Consider the following 21,860-nt stretch of genomic DNA (forward strand, 5'->3'; position numbering starts at 1 on the left):
TTTTGGAAATAAATTGAAAAACAAACAAGATTCTAATGTAAACTTAAATATTTTTTATTCATTTGATAAAATATATAATAATTTATAATAATTGAACAAAGTATAGAAAAATATTGTAGACTCAATAAAAATTTAATAATTAAATTCTTGTAGATATGTTAAATTATTGTTCATATTTACTAAATAAAAAAAACAAATAAAAGTATTTTGGTGCATTATTCACTGAATTTGTACATTCTTGGAATTTAAAAATAATACTATCTATGATTACTAATAAAAATAGTGAAAATATAATAAAAACGAACAATTTTTAAATGATAATAATAAAAAATACATTTATAGAAATGGTGTAAAATATTCTTGTAATAACTATACTGTAGAGCCATAATACTACATATAATATATTTTTTACAATAAAATTTTGAAAAATAAATAATATTTACAAACGATTAAATTTTTGTGCAGATAAAAATATTGTAAGATATTATTAATTATCTACAAATAGATAGCTATTAGAGTAGAGGAGCCAAAGCGGGGTCTAAAGTGTTATTGCCCTTTTCATTGGCAAATTATTACTATAAATAGTATATGACTTAGTAGTGACTATGACACTAGTAAGAGTATATTATAAGACAAAAACTATATATAAAAGGCCTTAGCCTCTCTTCCAATATAAATCCTAACTACACCACTGAGTTATTACATATAATACATGATTATAATGGCCAAACAACAAAACTATTTTAATTTATAATTATAATAATAATCATAATTGTATCAATTTAATTAATTTTTTGTATTTTATTTTACACCATATATACTTAGCACACACATACACGCGTTCTTTTATTAAATATGTTTTTCAAAGTTATTCATTTCAATATATATATTTATATTTTAATTTAGTAATTGTTCATGAGCAATTATCAGTTATAAATTTGACAATTAATATACAATGACTAGAATAGACTAGATAAAGTTTAGCTTGTTGTAGTTTTTTAATTTTTACATATTCGTAACCGGGTGAGAAAAACCAATCGACAAAAAAAAAATTCTTAAGGGGTATGGTAAAGTGCATTTAAGTCTTAATTAATTATCAAATTCTTAAAGTTGTATTTCGTATTATTTCATATTAGGAAAAAAATTTACATGACTATGGTCTATTTGTTAACCGACTAGATTTTATAATTTTATCTACATTTAAAACTAGAATATAATTTATACTATTTATTTGTAACTTAAAAATAATAAATAAATATATATATATATTTCTACATAGACAATTTTAAGTTAAATATTAATTATGACTAGAATTATTTACAGCTAGCATTTTCATCTGCTGCAGTGGAGTCTGTACTTGCAAAAGAAATTAATTACATTTTTTGAACTATAAAATACTAAAAAACAATTATACAGATTCCATTGAAGCAAGTGAAACTACATTTGACTATAAAGGAATGACTAGAACGTACTCTGAACCGCACGTCGAGTTTGATGCGACGATTTAGGTATGAATAAAATGTACAATATCTAAAGTAACTATGACTAAATTTTTTTTACAAACGATTCAACAATAAATTATTTATTTTTTAATAAAAAATATATACTGGCAATGTCCCTATTTGACTAATTATTATTTACAAATAAATTATTTTATTATATCTGATGAGATCATAGTGATTTCTTATAACATATTTAATAATATATACATTTTTTTAATTTACATCACTTTTGTAAATTTTGAGCCGCTGTAGTAAATAGCAACGAGATACGTGTTAAAAACGAAAGAGAATAATAGTTTCACGGTGACTTAAATGACCGTGTTGTTAATCAACTACTATTGTGCCTTAGCTCGCAAAATACAAATGTTAGGCGTAAAAAGAGGTAAGAGTATGACTTTTTATTCTGCAATACGCAGTACTAAAGTTTTTATTACATGCGCTTTTGCAAAATACCTACTTTGACTATAATTTAAATTAAGAATGAGATCATGGGTTTTTACATCTATAATTAAATATATTTATGATACGTTATAGCTATTGAGATCAAAAGCAGACACCTATGAATTTTTTCAAGGGTCTACCATAATAATGAACTATACTAGAAAAGTGAGTTTTTTAAGAGTAGTTTTATGACTAGAAATGGATTAGATTGACTAAATTAAATAAAATGTTCTAATTTAAATAGGAACTTCTCTACACTTAATGAGAACTAACGTCGGTGGGATTACTAATTTTTTTTTACCAGATTAAAAAATATACATATAAATTTATGAAGAAAAATAGTTTTAATTTTTTTATTTGTGTTTTAAATGACTAGAAATTGAGATCTTAAAATTATTAACTGAATGACTAGAATGGCTTCAAAATTAAACCTAGGATTTTTTATAATGACTAGAGTTTAATCTTTGAGTAATATTTACAATTCATTCGACTAGAACTATGTGAGTTTCATTTTTGTTTTTTTAGACTAGATGAGTAATAATTTTGAATTTGACTAGATTGTTTTTTTACTAGATTTGAGATCACATTATTATTGATTGACTAGAAATGTTTGTTAATTATCTAAAATCTATAAAAACGCATGTATGTGTATGTTTTACATTTGAAAACTAAAAACTTGAAATTTTTAAGACTTATTATTTTACTTAATGTCAATGATAAATAACTTTAATTGGTATGATTGATTATAAATATAATTATTTTACCATATTGTTGTCGGTTGTTTTATAAATGTTGTTGTTGGCTTCAATGGCTGCTCTTTGTAACATGTTCTTCTTGAAGAAAACATTATTCACTGTAGTTGGAATGCTACCAGAACTTCCCGTTGAAGTGGCCGATGTTGTTGAAAAAGCTGGAGACTGAGCTGGTCGCTCGACTGAGTCATCGATGGTCTGTAGATCATTTCGTTCTTTGGACGCGTCGTGATGGAGTTTTTTCGTCTCGATAGAGCCGGCGGCAAGTTTACCGGTAGTGGCGCCATGCCACCGGCGGTGTGATGCTAAATTAGCCGGACATTGGAAAACTTTGGAACACTCGGGGCAACGGTAACGGACATGCACTATGCACTTACACCTATGGGCGGCCAAAGCAAAAGCATCATCGTAAACGGTACCGCACAATTTACACCGATATTCGCCAATAACGTTGGGAATTTCGGCTAGTAAACTTCGAGCTTCGTTCGTCACGGCAACAACGTTGTACTTAGGATCAATGTCACCACTAAATTCGTCGTCGTCTTCGTTTCCTACATCTCGTACGCGATACTCTTCCGACAAGTCGTCCCTTTTGTCGAATGCATTTTCAGACGTTTTATTATCATCTTGCCACGGTCGTTTCCGATTCTCCGACCGTTCACTTTTTTCACTGTCACCTAAGTCTGTGGGCTTTTCAATTATAATCGTACCTGAAACGGGAGACGACTTGTCTAAACGTCCAGCCTTTTGGGAAAAGTTCAACTTCCTTGATGCAGCTTTAAGTTTCTTCAGCAACTTGCCGTCGTTGTGTTCGTCCACGTTGTTATTGTTGTTGTTGTTAATTTTTAATACCGGCGAGTGTTGTTTAGATTTTTTACTTTTGCATTTGGACTCTATAGAGACTGCGTTAGAATCCGGTAGACTGTGTTTTACCGGAGTAGTCGAGCCTTTGTCGAAATATTCCTCTTGACGGTGGTTCACCGTTGCTGTAACTTGAAGCAATGTTGTCGTTTTCGCGTGGTTTTGACCTTTTACGGACAAGTCCAGAGGGCTACAAGGTTGAGGATCGTCTTGGACTGCATGAGCCTGCAAGTATCGAGACGTCGTGATAGGCCATTTGTGTTGTCGAAAGTCGATTGGAAATGTTTCTTCCGAACTACAACGATCATCTAAATCATCATCCCTCAGTAGTAGCCGGTGCTGTAAGCGTTGCTGTTGTTCGTGTAAGAAGAGTTTTTCCACCAAACTTTCGTGTTGCTGTTGTCGAATCATCATATCGTACCACGATTGAGCGCTGGCTGTAGCTGGTAATTGATCATCTGGGAATGTGTTTTGTGTTGTGTATTTATTGTTGTAGCTCGTCGACATGTTTTTGGTGTTTAGAAATTTTGGCTACAAGTGTTCGTAGACTAATTCGTTTTTTCCGGTGTGGTGAGACACACAGCACACGGTGTACTGTCGTCGTGGCCTAGTTCTGGCCGATTGCCGACTGAGACTCAAACCGGCCACCGATACCGATGTTCATAAAAACGGTTGAGACGCGGGACCGCCCTCAGGCTGTTCTATTGGCCCGTGCGCAATACACCCCTACTCAACGCGACTAACGGTACATTTTTTCCTATGAGGCTCGTGCCTGCACCAACCACCCCTTGTTAACAATTTCTGCAGCTGCACATCATCATGCCGTCACCACCGCAGCTGGACACGGCGCAATTCAATAAAGATGAACAAATAAATAATTGTGTACAGTCTAGTCAGTTTGCATAAAAATCAAAATAAAATCACGTTTGTCACAGCTAAAACTTTGCCAATATTATGAATTAAAAGAGTTAACTGAATAAACAGTTTTTTAATCGGTTAAACTTTTATTAAAAAAAAAAAAAAAAACCTTATAGATTTAATAAAGCTTAAAAATCAGTCTAATATTATGGTTATAACCATTTTGTGGCTTATTTAGAGAGGCCTTAGGGACACGTGCCCCATCCCATTGAACATATGCTAATAAAAATTTGTTTCCTGACATTTTTTTTTGCACATAATCAGCTATAAATGATTTAAAAATCAGTTAAGGTAGCTTGTCAATTGTAAAGTCAATACTTGATAGTATATAGTGTAGTGTTTTTTTTTAGAAAACAATTATAGGTATATCTTATACTTGCCATCATTAATTTTTTTTAATTTAAAAGAATTTTTTTTTATTATTTAAAACATTTAACAAATTGTAAAAATAAAATGAGATATTGCAAATTTTAATTCTATATTATTGATTATTATTAAAATATTAGTATTGCATTGACGAAATGATAAATTCATCAAGGATTAATTAGGCATAAATGTTAGGGTTACAATTAGTATAAAGATATCAAATAGTGAATTAATTTAATATACATTACAAATTTGATAAATAATTTAAAAAAATATATTGCAGTTTTATTTAATTATTTTTCTATTACATTATATTTTTGATTTAAGTTTGATTATAATAGAATACTGGTGGCAGCAATAATTTATTTCGATAGCGACCTTATATTATTGTTATCTCTCATTAATTAGCTGACTTGGACATTTTTTCGTGATAACTATTATATCAAGTAATTTATGGACTATTTTAACAGATTATTGCCACCGATGTTATCAAACCAAATCAATTATGATTTTTTACTGGACAATCAAACCTTTAAACAATCTCTGAAACGCAAACGGCTGATCGTTGAAAAAAAATTATAAAAACAAAGTTTTTTGTAACTATTTTTTCTATCAATTATAAAGTTAAAAATTAGGGTTCCCAGTCAAGAAAATTATAAATAAGAATTTTTTTTCCTAAAGGGACAAATAACATAGTATTGTAAAGTTTTTTGAACCTGATATTTTTTTTCTTTATAAAAATTAAAAATTCTCAATAGTTTCTGAAAAAATTACTGTCTTACTAGATTTTGATCGCTCTGAACATATTGTACATTTATACAGGATAATTATTTTATCATAGTCTACTTATTTAATCAAAAATTAATATAATTTATGATGTGAAAACATCGCGGTGTCTAGATATTATCGTTTGAAGAGTGAAAATGTTCGAGCGTTTATTGCGGCTGTTATACAGAACGCGTTAAATATACTCTTTATGTACGCCGGTAGATTTTTTATTTTATATTATAATTCTTCTATATTTGTTTTATAATTAATAAAAATGATTATAACATAATGTATACTATCGATATCGTTTTTCTGATAAAATTTATTGGGAATTTTCGGTTGTTCAAACGACTTCTACGGTTGAAGTGTTATGTGTTAAAATAACTATACATAGTATGATTTTTAATAAGTAACTACTCCCCGATTTTTTAAGTATACTATAGTATACTTAATGTACTTATACTGTATAATACGATTATATGAATTATATTATATATTATAATATATATATTTATAATAAAATATTTATTAAGTATAATTTTTTTTAATTTAAAAAATACTTGTTTATATTGCTACACTCATAAATATTTTTTGAGAGTTACCACTCACTGTTTTTTATTTGTTACATACTTTCCTTGATTTATTAATCATGTATATAATTAACTAGCTTATTTATTAAATTATGATCTCATTAAGAAAATGACTGTTCAATTACATTTGATGAACCAATTTTTCAGAAGTTGTTAAACATTTTAAGTAATGGCTAGAGGTAAGGCGAGGGTGCTTTTATTATTATCACTCGACATTTTCTCAATTAGTCTAGGAAGAAAGAGTAGTGCGCTCCTCTTCCTGACTAGATATAAAAATGTTAAAAATCAAAAGTTGTTATCAACTAGTTATTTTCTTAATAAAATAATAATCTAATAAATAAGCTACCTAATTGTGCATGTTGAATGTGCACTTGAAAAACTAATATATTACCTTTATAAGGGACAAACATAAAAAATATTTCACGATTGATAAATTGAGGAAAGCATAAAAATATTTTGAATGTTAATTTAATTTTTCGATTAATTAAGTGGTTTATGATAAAAGAACCACACTGTATAAATGTACAACATTTATTTAAATATATATTAAAGACTATCCCTTTCATTAAATGTTGTTAAATATTTATTTATATTTTTTTGACTGAACGTCATGTAAAATAGATTTATAAGTATGTTTAATGAAAAGCTTGCCTCCTAGTACTCGTCAATAGTAAAATGAGATTTTTTTAGTTACATATGTTTTTTGATTTATTAGTTAAGTTACTTTTTAGCATCATCCATTTGAGTTGTCAACTTAATTTTTTTTAAACGGCAACATACTTATTTATATAGATTATATAAAAGAAAAAATTCCATTTGTGAAGATGAAGTGTCGATAACAACTTTTGGACTAGTACTTTGAAAGTTTTTATAGTTTTTTTACGTGGTTGAAAGGAGGAATGTGGCCGAGTAATATCAATGATACAAATAGTCATACCCGCGCTTCTCCTCAGTCTATACTTTAGAATCGTCTTAACTTCTGAAGTACTAGTATAAAAGTTGTTGTCGACCTGGTATTCTCTTAATTAGATCATTTTCTATTTTATTGGCTTGTTAAATATGTATGTTTCTGATAAATCATAAAATATATGTATTTAAAAAAATAAATATTTGTTTTCAATTTTGTATTTATTTTGTGACTAATTTATTGTTTTATGATAATTCTATACATAATAAAACACAATATTTATTACCTGAAAAAAAAAATATTACCGTATTTATAAATACGGTAATTTTATTAATTTATAACTTATAAGTTATACATTTATCCTTTTAAGACTGAATTAGCATGAGCACTTGCTTTTAATTAATTATTTTGTATAAGTAATATGTTGCACACGCGTTCCAACGGTGGAAGTCACGCGCCAGTAGTGTATACAGCGTAATAATGTAATTTCAATGGAAAAAGGGAATAAAGAGTGGAAAGGGTGTACTGTTGTGATATATAGACAGCTGATAGTCCATACACTGTAGTTGTACCATAGCTCGTTGGTGGTTTTTTTGTACTTGGTTGTTCAATACTTTGGCCAGTTTTTGTTTTTAAGCTCTAGGGATCTGCACATAAACGACCGTGTGTACCATTATCAGTTCATATGTACTTTTAAAGAGCGACTAATATAAACAACCAGCACAGCTTTCCCACGCCCACCATTGCGGCAGTTGTCCGTATAGCAGGCCACGCGACGCTTGCACCGTTACTATTCTAACAACTGCACCCTCCCGATAAATCCGTTACACATATTTTTTTCTTTTTTTGACCGGGGTTGTCATTTTGTCACTGTAGGCATTATTAGCGAGGGTACACAATCATAGGCCCATATGGTATAATCCGCGCTTAGATTTGAGATTACTATGTACTCACCAATAACCGTTATGGTATAATACATAAATTATGCAAGTATATTTTTATCTTTACAATATGTAAGTATATTAAGTTACTAAAAGGATACGTAGAAAATTTCTGTTTTTTTTTAGATTAAATGATTGTACAAAAATTATTATCAAGGTTTTTTACCAACGGTTATATTACAATTACACTAAAAAATGTTGGATTTTATAGAATATATTTCTTATAAGTCATTGTGTAAATTATACAATTTTAAAATCTACATTTTTATTTAATAATAACTTTATAGAACTCAAAAAAAAAAAAACAGATTTGTGTATTTCCATTCAACAATACAATGAACGTAAAAAAAATTCTTTAAGATAATTGATCAAATGATCTACGATGTCCTAAATATTCGATTAATTTAGTATTTTTTTTAATTTTAGTTTAACAATACATGTTTATGTCTAATATTTTATTTAGGAAGTCTAGTGTTTTATCAAATTATTCCAAGAGAAGTAATTAATCATGTACCTTAACACAAAGATGTAGGCGCTACTAAGGCGAACTACAGGGGGTTTACTCCACTGTTGAGGAATTAAATTTAGAAAATAATATTCATTGTTATAGAAAAAAATTTGTTAATTAAATAGTTTTAGTCGCTGTAAAAATGTATTCTAGTTGCGTCCAATTTTTGAGTAACAGTAACCTTTATATGAATGAAATATGTTGAATTTATATTAGCAGTTAACACTTAAAACTCTGATGGTAACTATTGGAATTATACGCATTATAAAAAAGTATTCAATTATGCGGGAAGCCGAACAGCGAACTATACTAAATTATTATGTAGTTTCACTATTATACAATTGGGACTTCGATTGGTCTATTACACGGCTATCTTTTTAAACGGGCCGTATAGAATTTGATGCGTGTACTCATAACAGTACACCTATGGGCCATGTAAGTTTCCTTAGCGGCGGGATGCCATCACATTGTAACGATATGTACATATTGCCACTATGTACCGCATCTCACTAGAAATTTATTATGGTGGTAACATTTTGTACGGGATATTGATACATTGTTTGTTTTTTAGCCCCCTTTTCTTTCAGATGGATACAACGGTGCTTAACCTAATCGCAGAGTATATTGTTGTACAAAAATAATAAACGATTGATTACGTTGTGCAATAAAGTGATATACCATGTATTTCATATTTATATAAAAAAAAATTATAAAAATGTCAAATCTATGCGGGCCCTTATATTCAAAGTAACACTCGCCAATATATATACCTGCTGTTGCTCTACTATTTTTTACTAAGTACAATAAAGTTTCTTACTACACAATACGTTTTAACAGGGTACAGAGATCTTGTAAAAATTGCTGCTGGTATCAACCACTTTCATCATTTTCTTTTTAATAATATGTTCGGCTAAAGTACTTTGACCATTATATTTTTTATCCATAATTTAAAATAGCTTAAACTATTTTTAGATAATAATAAAATTAATGTATTTTTTAAATTATTCTAATACCTAATAAATAATTATAATTTAAAGTATTATTTATTGTAAAACAATAAAATCACTTTGCTTGAAATTTTTACGGATGTATCCACGTTTTTAGTAATGAGCTGACGTTTCGAACTCGTTGCTGAGTCCATTTTCAGAGCGATAGTTACAGGCTCGTAGTTGTACCTACTGTTGGCTTAGCTTCTTTACTGTATGTTTTTATATCAGTTGATAACAGATAGCATCGATGTTGTTTATCCAGATAAACATAGTGATAAAACGTAGATACATCCGTAAAAATTTCAAGCAATACGACAATCCACGAAAGCTTTAATACATTTAAGTAAATCCATTCTTAAATTATAACAATTAAAATACATAAATGTAATTCGTGTCAATAGATTGTTTCCCCTTGACAATTTCACATTATAATTAAATTAGTTACAGATTAAAATTATTTAAAAAAATGATTTTTGAGAAAGAAAAATTGTTAGTATATTGACTTTAATTTAGTACATTAGCGAAGAAAAAATATTGCCAACCTTTATAATAACGTTAGATAGTATATTTTTCATTAGTGTATATTTTTATTAAATCAAATCACACAAAACAAAATTACTTGTAATATTATGAATATCAAACAAACTACAAGCGTGTTTTTAAGACAATAAACGTGCTGTCAAAATGAAAAAAATGCAGTTAAGACAACAGCAAATAATATATAACCCTAAGGAGAAATAAAGTATTCTTAACGCATAAGATTTTTTATTTTGAAAAAATTCGATTACAAAACAATTTTGCATTGAATCACTTCAAAAAAAAAAAAATAAATAAATAAACAAAGCTGGTACTGGCGGGAAGAAAATTGAAAATTTTGTAGAGCACGTTGACACTTATAGTAGAGAGCCATATATTGGATATTTTTTTCAATATTAAAGTGGATTACATACAAAAGCTCGAACATGGTATAACTAAGTATACTTTAAAAGTTATTTACGTATTACGTACTTGTTGGTTGCAGCTCTTTCAATTACTAATGAAGTCATTGTTTGAAAAGTAGATTAGTGCCTCAAAAAGATTAGAGCTTTTTAACCTTTTAGCCGGACATATTCTCAACTGTAATGAGCCGAAAAAACTTAAAAAATAAATAGTTGATGAATGTGCAATAACCACAACTTATGTGTCCGGCTAGTTCAAATTTTGAAAAGTACAATTAGGTGCAATCAGTCGATCTATTCATCGTACCAGTTTCTTCAAAGTGCAAGTATTTAATGTAATAAGTGAAATAACATCGGCGTTACACATTTGTACGTCCAGTCTATGAATGCACTGTCGGGGAGCTATGGCTTTAATAAATTACCATGTTGCAGGGTTTTGAACAGCAAATAATGAAATTATTCGCATAGTTTTCAGTAGACAGTTAGTTAAAAAGTCATGTATAAAATAATGAAACTTTCTCGGAGTAATGTTTTCATTGATAGAAATTATATCGATGATAAAAACGGGACGAGTTGCGCACCCGGTAATATGTTTGTTTCCTCCTCTTCTTTTCGCGTGTGTGTTTGTATTTATAACCGGATGACTATGATGATTATAATAATGACATAATGACAAAAAAATACGTATAGTTACAGTCTATTACATATTCCATTTCCCGTATCGGTTTACTCTTAACCGAATCGCCGTAGGTGGGTTATCCTATCGTGGCAGGTGGTCAAACTCTATACTGTGTCGTTCGATTATTACTGTACTTTATTAGTCGTAATATTATTTACTGTTTTAAAATATAGTAATAATACCTATGTTAAAAATATATTTTATTCTGAAAGTAATATTAAAAAAATAAATCGAAGATTATACTTTCTGGATCAGCTGTTTGTGCTTGTACTTGCGGCGTTCGTCAGCTAAACGGAATAAAATATCAGATTTTCTACATTTTTTTGATCACGAGTATCACGGACAAGATATGCCCGTGCAGAAGGAATAAAGAGGACAGAGGCGAATCCGTATAATAGTGTGTCGAGCTTATATTATTATGTCTCGGCCGGATATTGCATGCAGCTAAGGTCGCGGGTCGCCCCTATACACCGCATTTGTCTCCTGTTCCTGTAGCCGGCATTCCCGGCTGGATGTCTCCGTATTGTTACTTCCTGCCAAAGGCCATATGTCGTCTTCGGATACCAGCCAGTGCACTATAAAGTGTTCGGGGAGAAATAATAACAATACCGCTATTATTACATACAGTAGTTATTGCGCGCAATATTCAATCACATTACAACAATGTGAGGTGACGAGGATGGAGGAAGAGACGTGAATGGAAAGAAATTACTCGGAGAAGAGGTTGTTTCAAATAACTCAATTATTTTAAACGGCAGCGAGCAGATGAATTCCTAGAAAGGAATGTCCAGGATAGAATCTCTAATACACACGTTTTACACAAAGTATTTGCAGTCTTAGCGTGAAATGCTTGCTGTTAAATCAATCGAGTCCATTAAATAGTCCATGGTCGGTCGAACAGAGTTTTATAAAAGGGTGAACGCTCTCACTACACCAATAACAACGGACCTTGCGACCATTACAGTGAATCGTCGTTACCCATACAGAAAATGACCTATTTTTAAGATAACATTTATCGTTAGAAATGGCGAGTAAAATTATTTTAGTCATCGTACAGCAGTATGTATTTGATTTTAAATCTCTCATTTGATGTCAAACAATTAAAAATATTAAAAATAGTCTTTATCAAAGTACCATTTTCTTATATACACGTGCACGACAATTTTAATTAAACATTGTCATACCTAATTTGTACTTAAACGTAAATTGTTTTTGCTGTGCAGTTTACTCTTTCGCAAACTCCTCGACAATTATGTTAATTATTATAAAACGCTCAAAGTTTGTCCGGCGTTCCAAACTCTCTATATTAACTAAAAGCGGCCTAATAATAGTGAAAGTACACTGGCAGCAGCAAGTGAAGCGATTGATATTGCCTTGTCCCTGTACAAATTATGCTCCATACTGTTAATATACTCTTTGAGGTGTTTATATTTTATTTTAAAATTATTTTTGTCATCCCGACATCAAGCCTTTGTACTTGGATATTTCTTCGAAATTTTAATACTGAAAAGTAATTAAATTTATTCGGAAATTGTTTTAGAATTGTTGGTTTCCATTAATTTTAATTGTAATATAAACGATGGAAAACTTTTTACGAGTATTAATTCTGTTTTGATATTTCAATGTGAAAACAACGTGATACAAAATATATTTTAAAAATAATTTCACCTTTTGTGAGGTAAAACGAGGTGGTATGTGAATTTTTTTCACAAAATGGGTTAATACAAGTTTACACCGACACCCTTAAACATGAGTAGCGCCGGAGAGTGAGTCACCACAAACTCATTTGCCGATGCATGGCCAGGTTATAGGTGCAAATAAACCAACCCCTGTATAGGAGCCACGTGCTTTGGGGCTACCGTGTGTGCAGCGTCGTGACCATCGTCATAGTTATCGAGGGAAAACATACGGTGCAGGGAAAAATCCGGATATAAGAACAAATGAAATATTAGTTTTTAAGCATCCTAGCCCCTTTGTCATGTGCGTGACGAGGGAGAATATTAAATACATCAGTAGCCTAAAGTATAGTTGGTACAAAATTACGTATTTTGAGTTATTATTAAACATTAGGTACGAATATTTAAGAACATTTCCTAAACATTCGAGTGGTAAATATATTCCAGAATATTATTTATGTTGGGCAATGTTAATAAATTCAATCAAAAATTGTCAACTGTTAGTAATTATAAATTATAATTTGTACTCGTCTTGATTACTTTCTGAATATTTTAGCTAAAATTTGTGTCGACGAATCTTATGTGTAGCACGAGTTTCAGCTCGTTTCATTGCCACTNATTTCCTAAACATTCGAGTGGTAAATATATTCCAGAATATTATTTATGTTGGGCAATGTTAATAAATTCAATCAAAAATTGTCTACTGTTAGTAATTATAAATTATAATTTGTACTCGTCTTGATTACTTTCTGAATATTTTAGCTAAAATTTGTGTCGACAAATCTTATGTGTAGCACGAGTTTCAGCTCGTTTCATTGCCACTCTATGTACTATGTATGTATAATGTACTTATAACTTAGTGAGTACTTGCCCCAAAATTGTTATTGAGCCATCAAAATGTTTTGTAAGAAAATGACTATAATAAAGTAACAAAATAATATGATCCAAACGTAGTCTATGAAGGCAATAATTATTAAAAAAAAATTGTTTTCGAGAAAATAAAAATTGTATCAAAAGTATAAGTGTGTTCAGTTAGACTTATTATACAGGTATAATGTCCGGAAATAGCAAAATTTTCAATAAAATAGTAAGTGTAATTAAGTCTAATGAGATGACATTATGTTTATTAGCATGATAATTATTTATTTTTCAACGTGTTACACTATTTCAGTAGCGTATTAAAATTGCACGTAGATGATAAAAAAATAGCTACTGGGCTATTAAAAAAAATGTCAAAAACAGGATACTTAGTTAACTTAGTATATACGTAAAAAGAAAGAATTTATTGTAAAAATCCTGTTTTGCGGCTAATCTGGAGTCATCTGCAGTTATTTTCTGTTTAGTTCCGAACAATGTTGTTAGGGGATTATGGTTTAGGTCGACGACCTGGACTGCAACATGCCTGCAAATCAGTGCCTTTACGGTGAACAGCTGATTTTACTACAAAACGCCCTCCGCCCTCGATTGCTAAAAATCGTAGTGGGCACAGCTGTCGTTGTTTAAAGGTGCATAACCGGTGAGCTGTTGTACGGTTCGCTGATGCGACGGCCCGTTTATTCGCTCTTGTACGCACGCAGATTCTAAAATAGTAAGCCAGTCTGTCTCTTTCTCTCTCTCCCCATTTTTTCAATACCAGCGGTGTTTCCAGTGTGTAGGTACCGGTTTCGGTAGACGTGGCACGCACTCACTCTCATTTTTCACCCCCTTCATAACAATAAAGATCCGAAAAAAAAAAAACCACGTACAATACGTTGCAGTGGTGGTGCTACGACGACGATGACGATGTGGGCACGCGACCACCACCGGCTAAAGACCCCATACCGCTGCGTCATTATGCGCGCGCGGAGGTTACACCTGGCTGTTGGAATCGCGTTGGGGTGCTCGTACTAAAACACCCGGCCTCCGATCGTACACTACGAGTATGCTGCATACGAGTACACTATGTGTGTATAATATAATTCCTATTGTTGTTGTCGCACGTTGTTATTATATGTACCGGAGGAGCCGCGTGCCGTAAAGCCGGATAGCATATTATTTCATACGGACAGAGATAGATGCGGCGGTGGCACATAACTACTCAACTATGGACGCATAGAAGCACACAGAACACCCGGCCGTAGCGAGGGGAAAAAATCACCACCCCAGTTCCAACGGATAAAACGGCGCGAAACATTACAACGGTAGCGCCGACATGTTTTTAACCAACTACTTCGTTATGTTTACTAGACAACCACGTTTCGTTTTTAACAAGTAAAAAAGATACAAGATCATTTGCACACAAGACTACGCCGTCAATTGAACAGGTCGTTAAAAGGAAAACTTCAAGTACAGGTTGCTCCTTTATTGTGCGTGTCTTTGGTACACCGGTTTTAGTCGTGATCCTTGGGGAGTTTCTTTTATTATGTTCAAACACTAGTGACTGCTTTCGTTGCCGCTACACAGTCGTTGATTGTAAAGAATTATTCGAGGGGTCGGTTTATACACAAAGAATAAAATCTGCAGACATCACAGGCAGGTCCTACGACAACACGATGAATTAACAATACAAAAGATATAACATACTACGTCATGCGCCTTGGTGTTTCGCCTCCTCGTTCTTGTTACTCCATTCATGATATTTCTAGACGGTGTCGTACAAGGTATTGCACAATCAACAGTGTAAACAGGCACATTGGTGGTGCGTGTCTTGCATGAAAGACACAACACTTACGCGCAGTGCAGTTTTTTCGAAATTTAACACGCCCCGGTAGTCGTTGAGGTTTTATGAATGGGTATCGCCTCCCCCAAGAAAACTTAATTGCGCGTGTCGGAATTGACTAAGACGTTATCGTTAGCGCCCGCAACAATTTGTATTCATTCACAAATGCGTGCCAACCGCAGTTGTAGTGTTTGAAAAATAAAACCATTTCGTTGATATTGTTTAAATAACTACTTTAGCAAAGATATTCACCAACGTAAAGCAAATAATGAAGTCATTAAATGTGTTTTTAAAATATTGTTTGTTTACATTTACTTAAAGGAGGCGGAAGTTGAATTTATTAATACAAATAAAATAACTTAACTAATATATAGTAATATTTAAATAAATGATTGATAAATATTAGACCAATCATGTTCATATTTGATAAACAAAAATAATATTTGTGTTATTTTATATTTAATATATATTGTGTATAAATACAAATATATTTGTAATTTATAGAGTAATTGCTTTAAATTATAGTATTTATACAATAATTTATGCTTAATGGTAATATTTATGTTGTTATTACTAATATCATAATTAAACGCAATTGGATCATTCATAGATAAAATGTGCTCCTTTATTTGTATTAGTTTAATGGAGAACAAAAGATGATTACTAAATGTAATAACTTCTTATTAAAATTACTAAAATTATATTGTATAAATAAGAAACATAATCTAGTTGCAACATATTGATGGTATCTGTGTTTGTCCGTAATTATATAGTATTTCAAAACAATATTAAGTCACAGTAAACTAGCAGTATACAGAACGTTTTTTGACTACGCATCACAAAATATTTTCGAAAATATTAGAGCTAATCATTATTTTGTATTTTTAAAAATAATGGGTTTTTGTTGAGTTGCTTTACACGAAAAATTAATTTTTTGACACATAACCCATACTCGTGTCAACTTTCAATTTTCAAATAGTGACCCAATTTTTTATGTATCATCAGATTTATTCAACTGAAAGGAAAGTTTTTTGCTTAAACATTTTTTTGATATTATTCAATTTTCAACAAATTACAGCTGTTTAAAGATTAGTGGCGATCAGAAAAAAAGCGTATTTATAAGCTAAATTTTAGTACTAACCTATATATAAAAGAAACATGTATAATCAATTATTTATTAGATAATGATCTAATTTAGAAAATAACTTGTGGATAACAACTTTTGGACTAATGTTTTAGTAGTTATTAACATTTTTATATCTTGGTGGAATAGAGAATTGTATAGTAATAAAAATAGCAGTATAGGCGCCTCTCACTTACAGTCATTACTTTAAATTGTTAATAGCTTTTGAAAATCGTAGTGAATACCTAAGTACCGGAGAAGTTTAATAGAGACCAACCACACGTATAAATTTTTTAATTTTTTTGAATGTCTAACAACATTTAAAGATTAAAAGATCAATTTATAACGCACATAAATTTAAAAAATAGAAAACCAATTGTTCGTATACTAAGTGAATGATCCATTTATGATCTCAAAGAGAAAATAAACGCATTTTTACTATTTTCTATTAAATATTTTTTTGTGTAAATAAACAGTCTGTAATAGAAATTAACTTATTCTCATCAAAAATTTTATGATATTTATATAAATTACAAAATAGGTAATTAAAGGAAAAAAGAATTGTTGAACATAATTACTACAATTAAATCGTGTATTAACATTGATATGATGTTAATTACTATGACAATATCAACCCGGAAAAAAATTCAGGTAAGTTTCTAAATATTTGTTTGATAATCAAGTATCCTTAAATTCTCCAATGACTGTATTTTGATAAATTATTAAAACAATATTTTTATTTTTCAATTCTTTTTTAGTCATGGTAGGCTATTACATTAAAGCAAGTTGATAATTTACCAAAACAAATTAATATATCATGTTTTGAAGTCATGTTCGTGTCAAAGGCAATCTTGCGTGGCATTTTGGAAAATGTATTGATAATGTCTTCAATATTTATTGGAATGTTTCGATGGACTGATAATAAAGTTAAACCTGTTAGACGATCTTCACCGCAGTTATTCCTCAAATACGTTTTTAATCGTCTCAAAGTAGAAAATGAACGTTCTGCTCAAGAAGTCAACACTGGAAGTGTTGCAAGTCTTGATATTAAACATCAAATGTTTGGATAAAGGTCTTTTGACATAACGTCTAAAGTATCGATTGCTAATTTCGGTAATTCTTTATGGGGTACAGCTTTCCATTTTTCCATCCAGACCTTCAATTCTGATTCAAATGTTTCATAAGTAGGTAAAAAGCTTTTGTAAAAATCGATGCATTTTTTAAAGTCATCACAACTTGGATCTAATTTTATAAGAAAACTTGGAATCAAGTTTTGCAAACCAGATATAATGTAATTATGTTTTATAAATCTTTCAATTAATTGACTTTTGAAGAAGTCTAAAAATGGCAAAAAAATTGACGTCCTATAATATTGTTTTGGAGAACATTTTATTATTACGATATTATTACGATGTATAAACTGCTTAATTACTCGTGGCATTTTAACTGTTCCGTTTACCAAGCTTAATACGTTTTCTACTTCTAAAAATAATTTGTGGAATTCTACCTCACTATTTTCACGAATAGAACGAATAACTTGAACACAGTTTTTGACATATTCACAACACTCGGATAAATCTACATTTATTTTTTGTAGAGATTTACACAGAGGCAATGTTATAGTAAATAATTTTTCTGTAACGTACAATGAAATTACAAATGAACTTGAGGTAATAGTTTTTGAAAGTTGAAATGCAAGTTGTGATGTTTCTAAATTATAATGATGTTCGAGTTCCCTTAATGTGTTTGTAATTGGTAAATATAATTCCTTAATCCGTAACAAGCTGTCATGGCGTTCAACCCAGCGGGTTTCACACATTTTTAAAAGCGTTTCGTGACGTGTGCCTAGAATTAAGTCTTTAATAAATTTTTTAAGAACTTCTGACCTTATTGGAAATTTTCGAAAGAATGAAATAATAGAAGTAATAGATCCAATACAATTTCTAATCTCGGGAATAGTGCACAATTTACTTATGGCGAGGTTCAACGAATGGGCGGTGCAATGAACGTACAAAGCTTGAGGTAATATATCACATATATTTTTTTGAACTCCATTATATATACCGCTCATTGAAGAAGCTCCATCGTAACCTTGACCCACTAAAAGTTATTTTATTAAACCTAATTTATCTTTTTCACGTATTATTGTGTGAGCTAATCCTTTTCCTGATGCGTCGTAAATAGGAACAAAAGTAAAAAAATCTTCCCTAATGCGACAATCTTCAATGTACCTTACACACAGCGACATTTGTTCTATTCGTGATATATCGCAAGTTTCGTCTGCTAAAATTGAAAAAAAACCCGCATTTTTAACTTTGGTTACTATCTGAGTCGGAATGAATGTACCACAAATATTTATTAACTGGTTTAGTATAATAGGGCTTATGTAAATAGCATTTGATGCCGCATTTTCTAAATGAGCTTTTAGATTGAGATCTCCAGATTGCACCCTAAATCTTAACAAAGATCTAAAATTTCCATCATTGTTATCAGCACTGAAGCTAAAAATATGTCAACTTTCATTATCTCCCCTTAATGCCAATTCTTGACGACCACAAAAAATAATTGTTTCGATAATTGGAAACAGTTTAGCACGATTTTCTAGAACTAAGTTTTTATGAGCTGAATTGATAGCTATAGAAATATCGTTTTTTTTACAATCCATTACTTTTAAAAATTCATCCATACGTAAAATAGACAATTTATGGTATTCTGCATTAGAATGCAATTTAAAACATTCTATAGCATCTTTCCATTTAATAAAAGGTTTATTTACTAAAGCACCCACTTTTTTATTAGAATCTTTTCCAATGCATTCATTAGAAAATAATACACATATTTTACATAATGCTCCTTCTAATTTCTGAGAATAAGTTAACCAATGAAACCGTGTTAACCAAGACATTTGGAATTTCAATTTTCTTTTTGACACCACCGGAATATTATAATTTGTTGAAGGCACCCATGGATTTTTTATTTNTCTACAATAAGGGTCTAAAAATTGTATTACCGATAGTTTTCTTAATTAGATTGTTTTCTATTTTATAAACTAGTTAAATGTATATGTTACCAGTTAAAAAAATTAAAATGACATCCCTTTAAGTTATTAGAAGTGATTTTAATAAGTCATTATTAGTTAATAAATCAATAATGTAACTAAAAAAAATCATAACGTTATTTTCAATATTGTATCAATGTTGAGAATAATCAAGTGGTTTATGAAAACAGATCACTCTATATGTAACTAAAAAACAAAATTTTTAATTTTTATATTTGTTCCTATTTTATAAGCAAGTTTAAGGGTGGGGGGGGTTTGAACCCCTACCCCCCCCCCCAAGTATACGGCCCTGACGGTGTCTGGCATGATCCTCGGGCGTCTTAAAGTTAGCAGCGTTGATAGCAAAGGTGTGCGGGCGCGGATCGGTTCGTCGAATTCGGTCGTGCGGTACATCCGGAGCCGGTGGCGTACATCATCGACGTTGTCACTTTAAAAACGGGAAGAAGACTCAACGTATCACTTGCGGCGGGTCGTCGTCGGCCGTGTAGCACTTGCTGGACTTTGTACCGTGGCGTATGGCACGCGGTATTGGTCAGTCAAACAAAAATACTCATAGTAGCTAATATGGGTAATAAAGGTGGCACGAGTGGTGGGGCCGTGTCACAATAAAAATTTATTTATACATACATATATATATAATATTGATGACACGCACGCGTGTACGGGTACGAATACCAAAAATAAAATTACAAACGAATAGTGTTGTCGGCGTTTTGTGAGCGGGGTGGGGTGAATCCGTTACGACAGTCTAGTCTCAAGACCATAGGCGACGGGATACGCGAGAATAATAACACGTGCGCGTGGAGAGTTACAAAAAATTATAACATAAAGGTGAAACTAATATAACCGTGTTAAAAAAGGTTTTTAGATTTTATAATTTAAGGGTGACATAGAGGCAATTTTTGATATTTTTAAAATCCCTTCCAGAGTCTACCAGTTACTTAAAAAAAAATCTGCATTTCAAAATTTTATTTTATTTAATACAGTAATGTTTATTTTTATCTTGTTTGAATGATTTTGTACAAAATATGTAAAATTGACTTATTATATAGTCAATTAGGATCAATTTTGAAATTAAGGTTATAATGTTAGTAGAATTTTCATTTTTTTTTTGTTTAAAATTATACCTGTGAAAATAGTAATAAAAAATCTTTAAAAATATTTGCGATTGTGGTGTTGTCCGATATAAATACCTAAAAACTTGATTTAGTTTTGCAGTGTATCGGTTGACTATTGTAGAGGCCAGCGGCTACGTGCCCCTAGTACAGGTTTGAGAGCAGCACTTTCATATTAAAAAATGAAGATCTTATTACTTTTTTTGCTCATCACTTTAATAAAAATAAAGATCATATAATACATTATTAAATAATTTTACAGCTGAATTTGAACATGACCGTGTTAGATAAAATAGGAGGATGGAAGGATAACACATTTGTGTATGATAAGAGTAACGCATGTTTCATATTTAAGTTATTGATGGGAAATGTTTGGAGGCCGTTTGTAAATAGCATGAATGTTACCAATTATTTTTGCTCATTTAACAGTGAAAGTATTTTTCAGTAGCAAGTCTTATTAAATATATGGACTTTTAGCTTCGATGCGAAGCTGAGGTGGTATTGGTTTTACTATGATGTGTTTTTTTATTTTTTTTTTGTGTTTGTTACCACTTTTTCTCAGCTCTCGCCGAACGGATTTCTTTCAACGATACGTCAAAAGATTACAAATCGTATCTAGTCGAAGACATTATCCTCAAAAATTGAAAAAAAATTCCCTCTTTCCCCGTAAATGGGGGAAACCTCCAAAAAAATTACAAATTTAAAAATCGCTAATTTTCACAATTTTTTTACTAAAAACTGCCGTAACTTTTTTAAAAATGAACATATCAATATAATTTTTATTATTAAATGCTTGATGTCTTTACTTATCATTTGGTATATATTTTTTTGTAAATCTGACACTTAACCTGCACACAGGGGGGATATAAAATGACAACTTTTTCACAAAAAAATTACTTTTTCAACTTAACTTTTGAAAATGTTCCGGAAGGTCTGACACTTTTATATATATCTTAAATTAAAGCTAATGTAATGTACTTTATTATGAAAAAAAAAATTGGACCTCTGGACTTGTCTTCGTGGTGAAAAT

At 30.7% G+C, this 21,860-nt stretch overlaps 1 protein-coding gene across 1 annotated transcript; it reads right to left on the reverse strand.

The window, feature by feature from the left end:
- Window positions 1-103: 103 nt before the first annotated feature.
- Window positions 104-4,369, reverse strand: LOC126897257 (uncharacterized). The gene has a single exon (XM_050670746.1). The coding sequence runs from the start codon at window positions 4,061-4,063 to the stop codon at window positions 2,699-2,701; it is 1,365 nt and encodes a 454-aa protein (XP_050526703.1). The 5' UTR covers window positions 4,064-4,369; the 3' UTR covers window positions 104-2,698.
- Window positions 4,370-21,860: the final 17,491 nt, after the last annotated feature.

This window comes from Daktulosphaira vitifoliae, unplaced genomic scaffold (genome assembly GCF_025091365.1).
Source record: "Daktulosphaira vitifoliae isolate Bord-2020 unplaced genomic scaffold, ASM2509136v1 Scaffold_2, whole genome shotgun sequence".
In the NCBI taxonomy this organism is placed as follows: Eukaryota; Metazoa; Arthropoda; class Insecta; order Hemiptera; family Phylloxeridae; genus Daktulosphaira; species Daktulosphaira vitifoliae.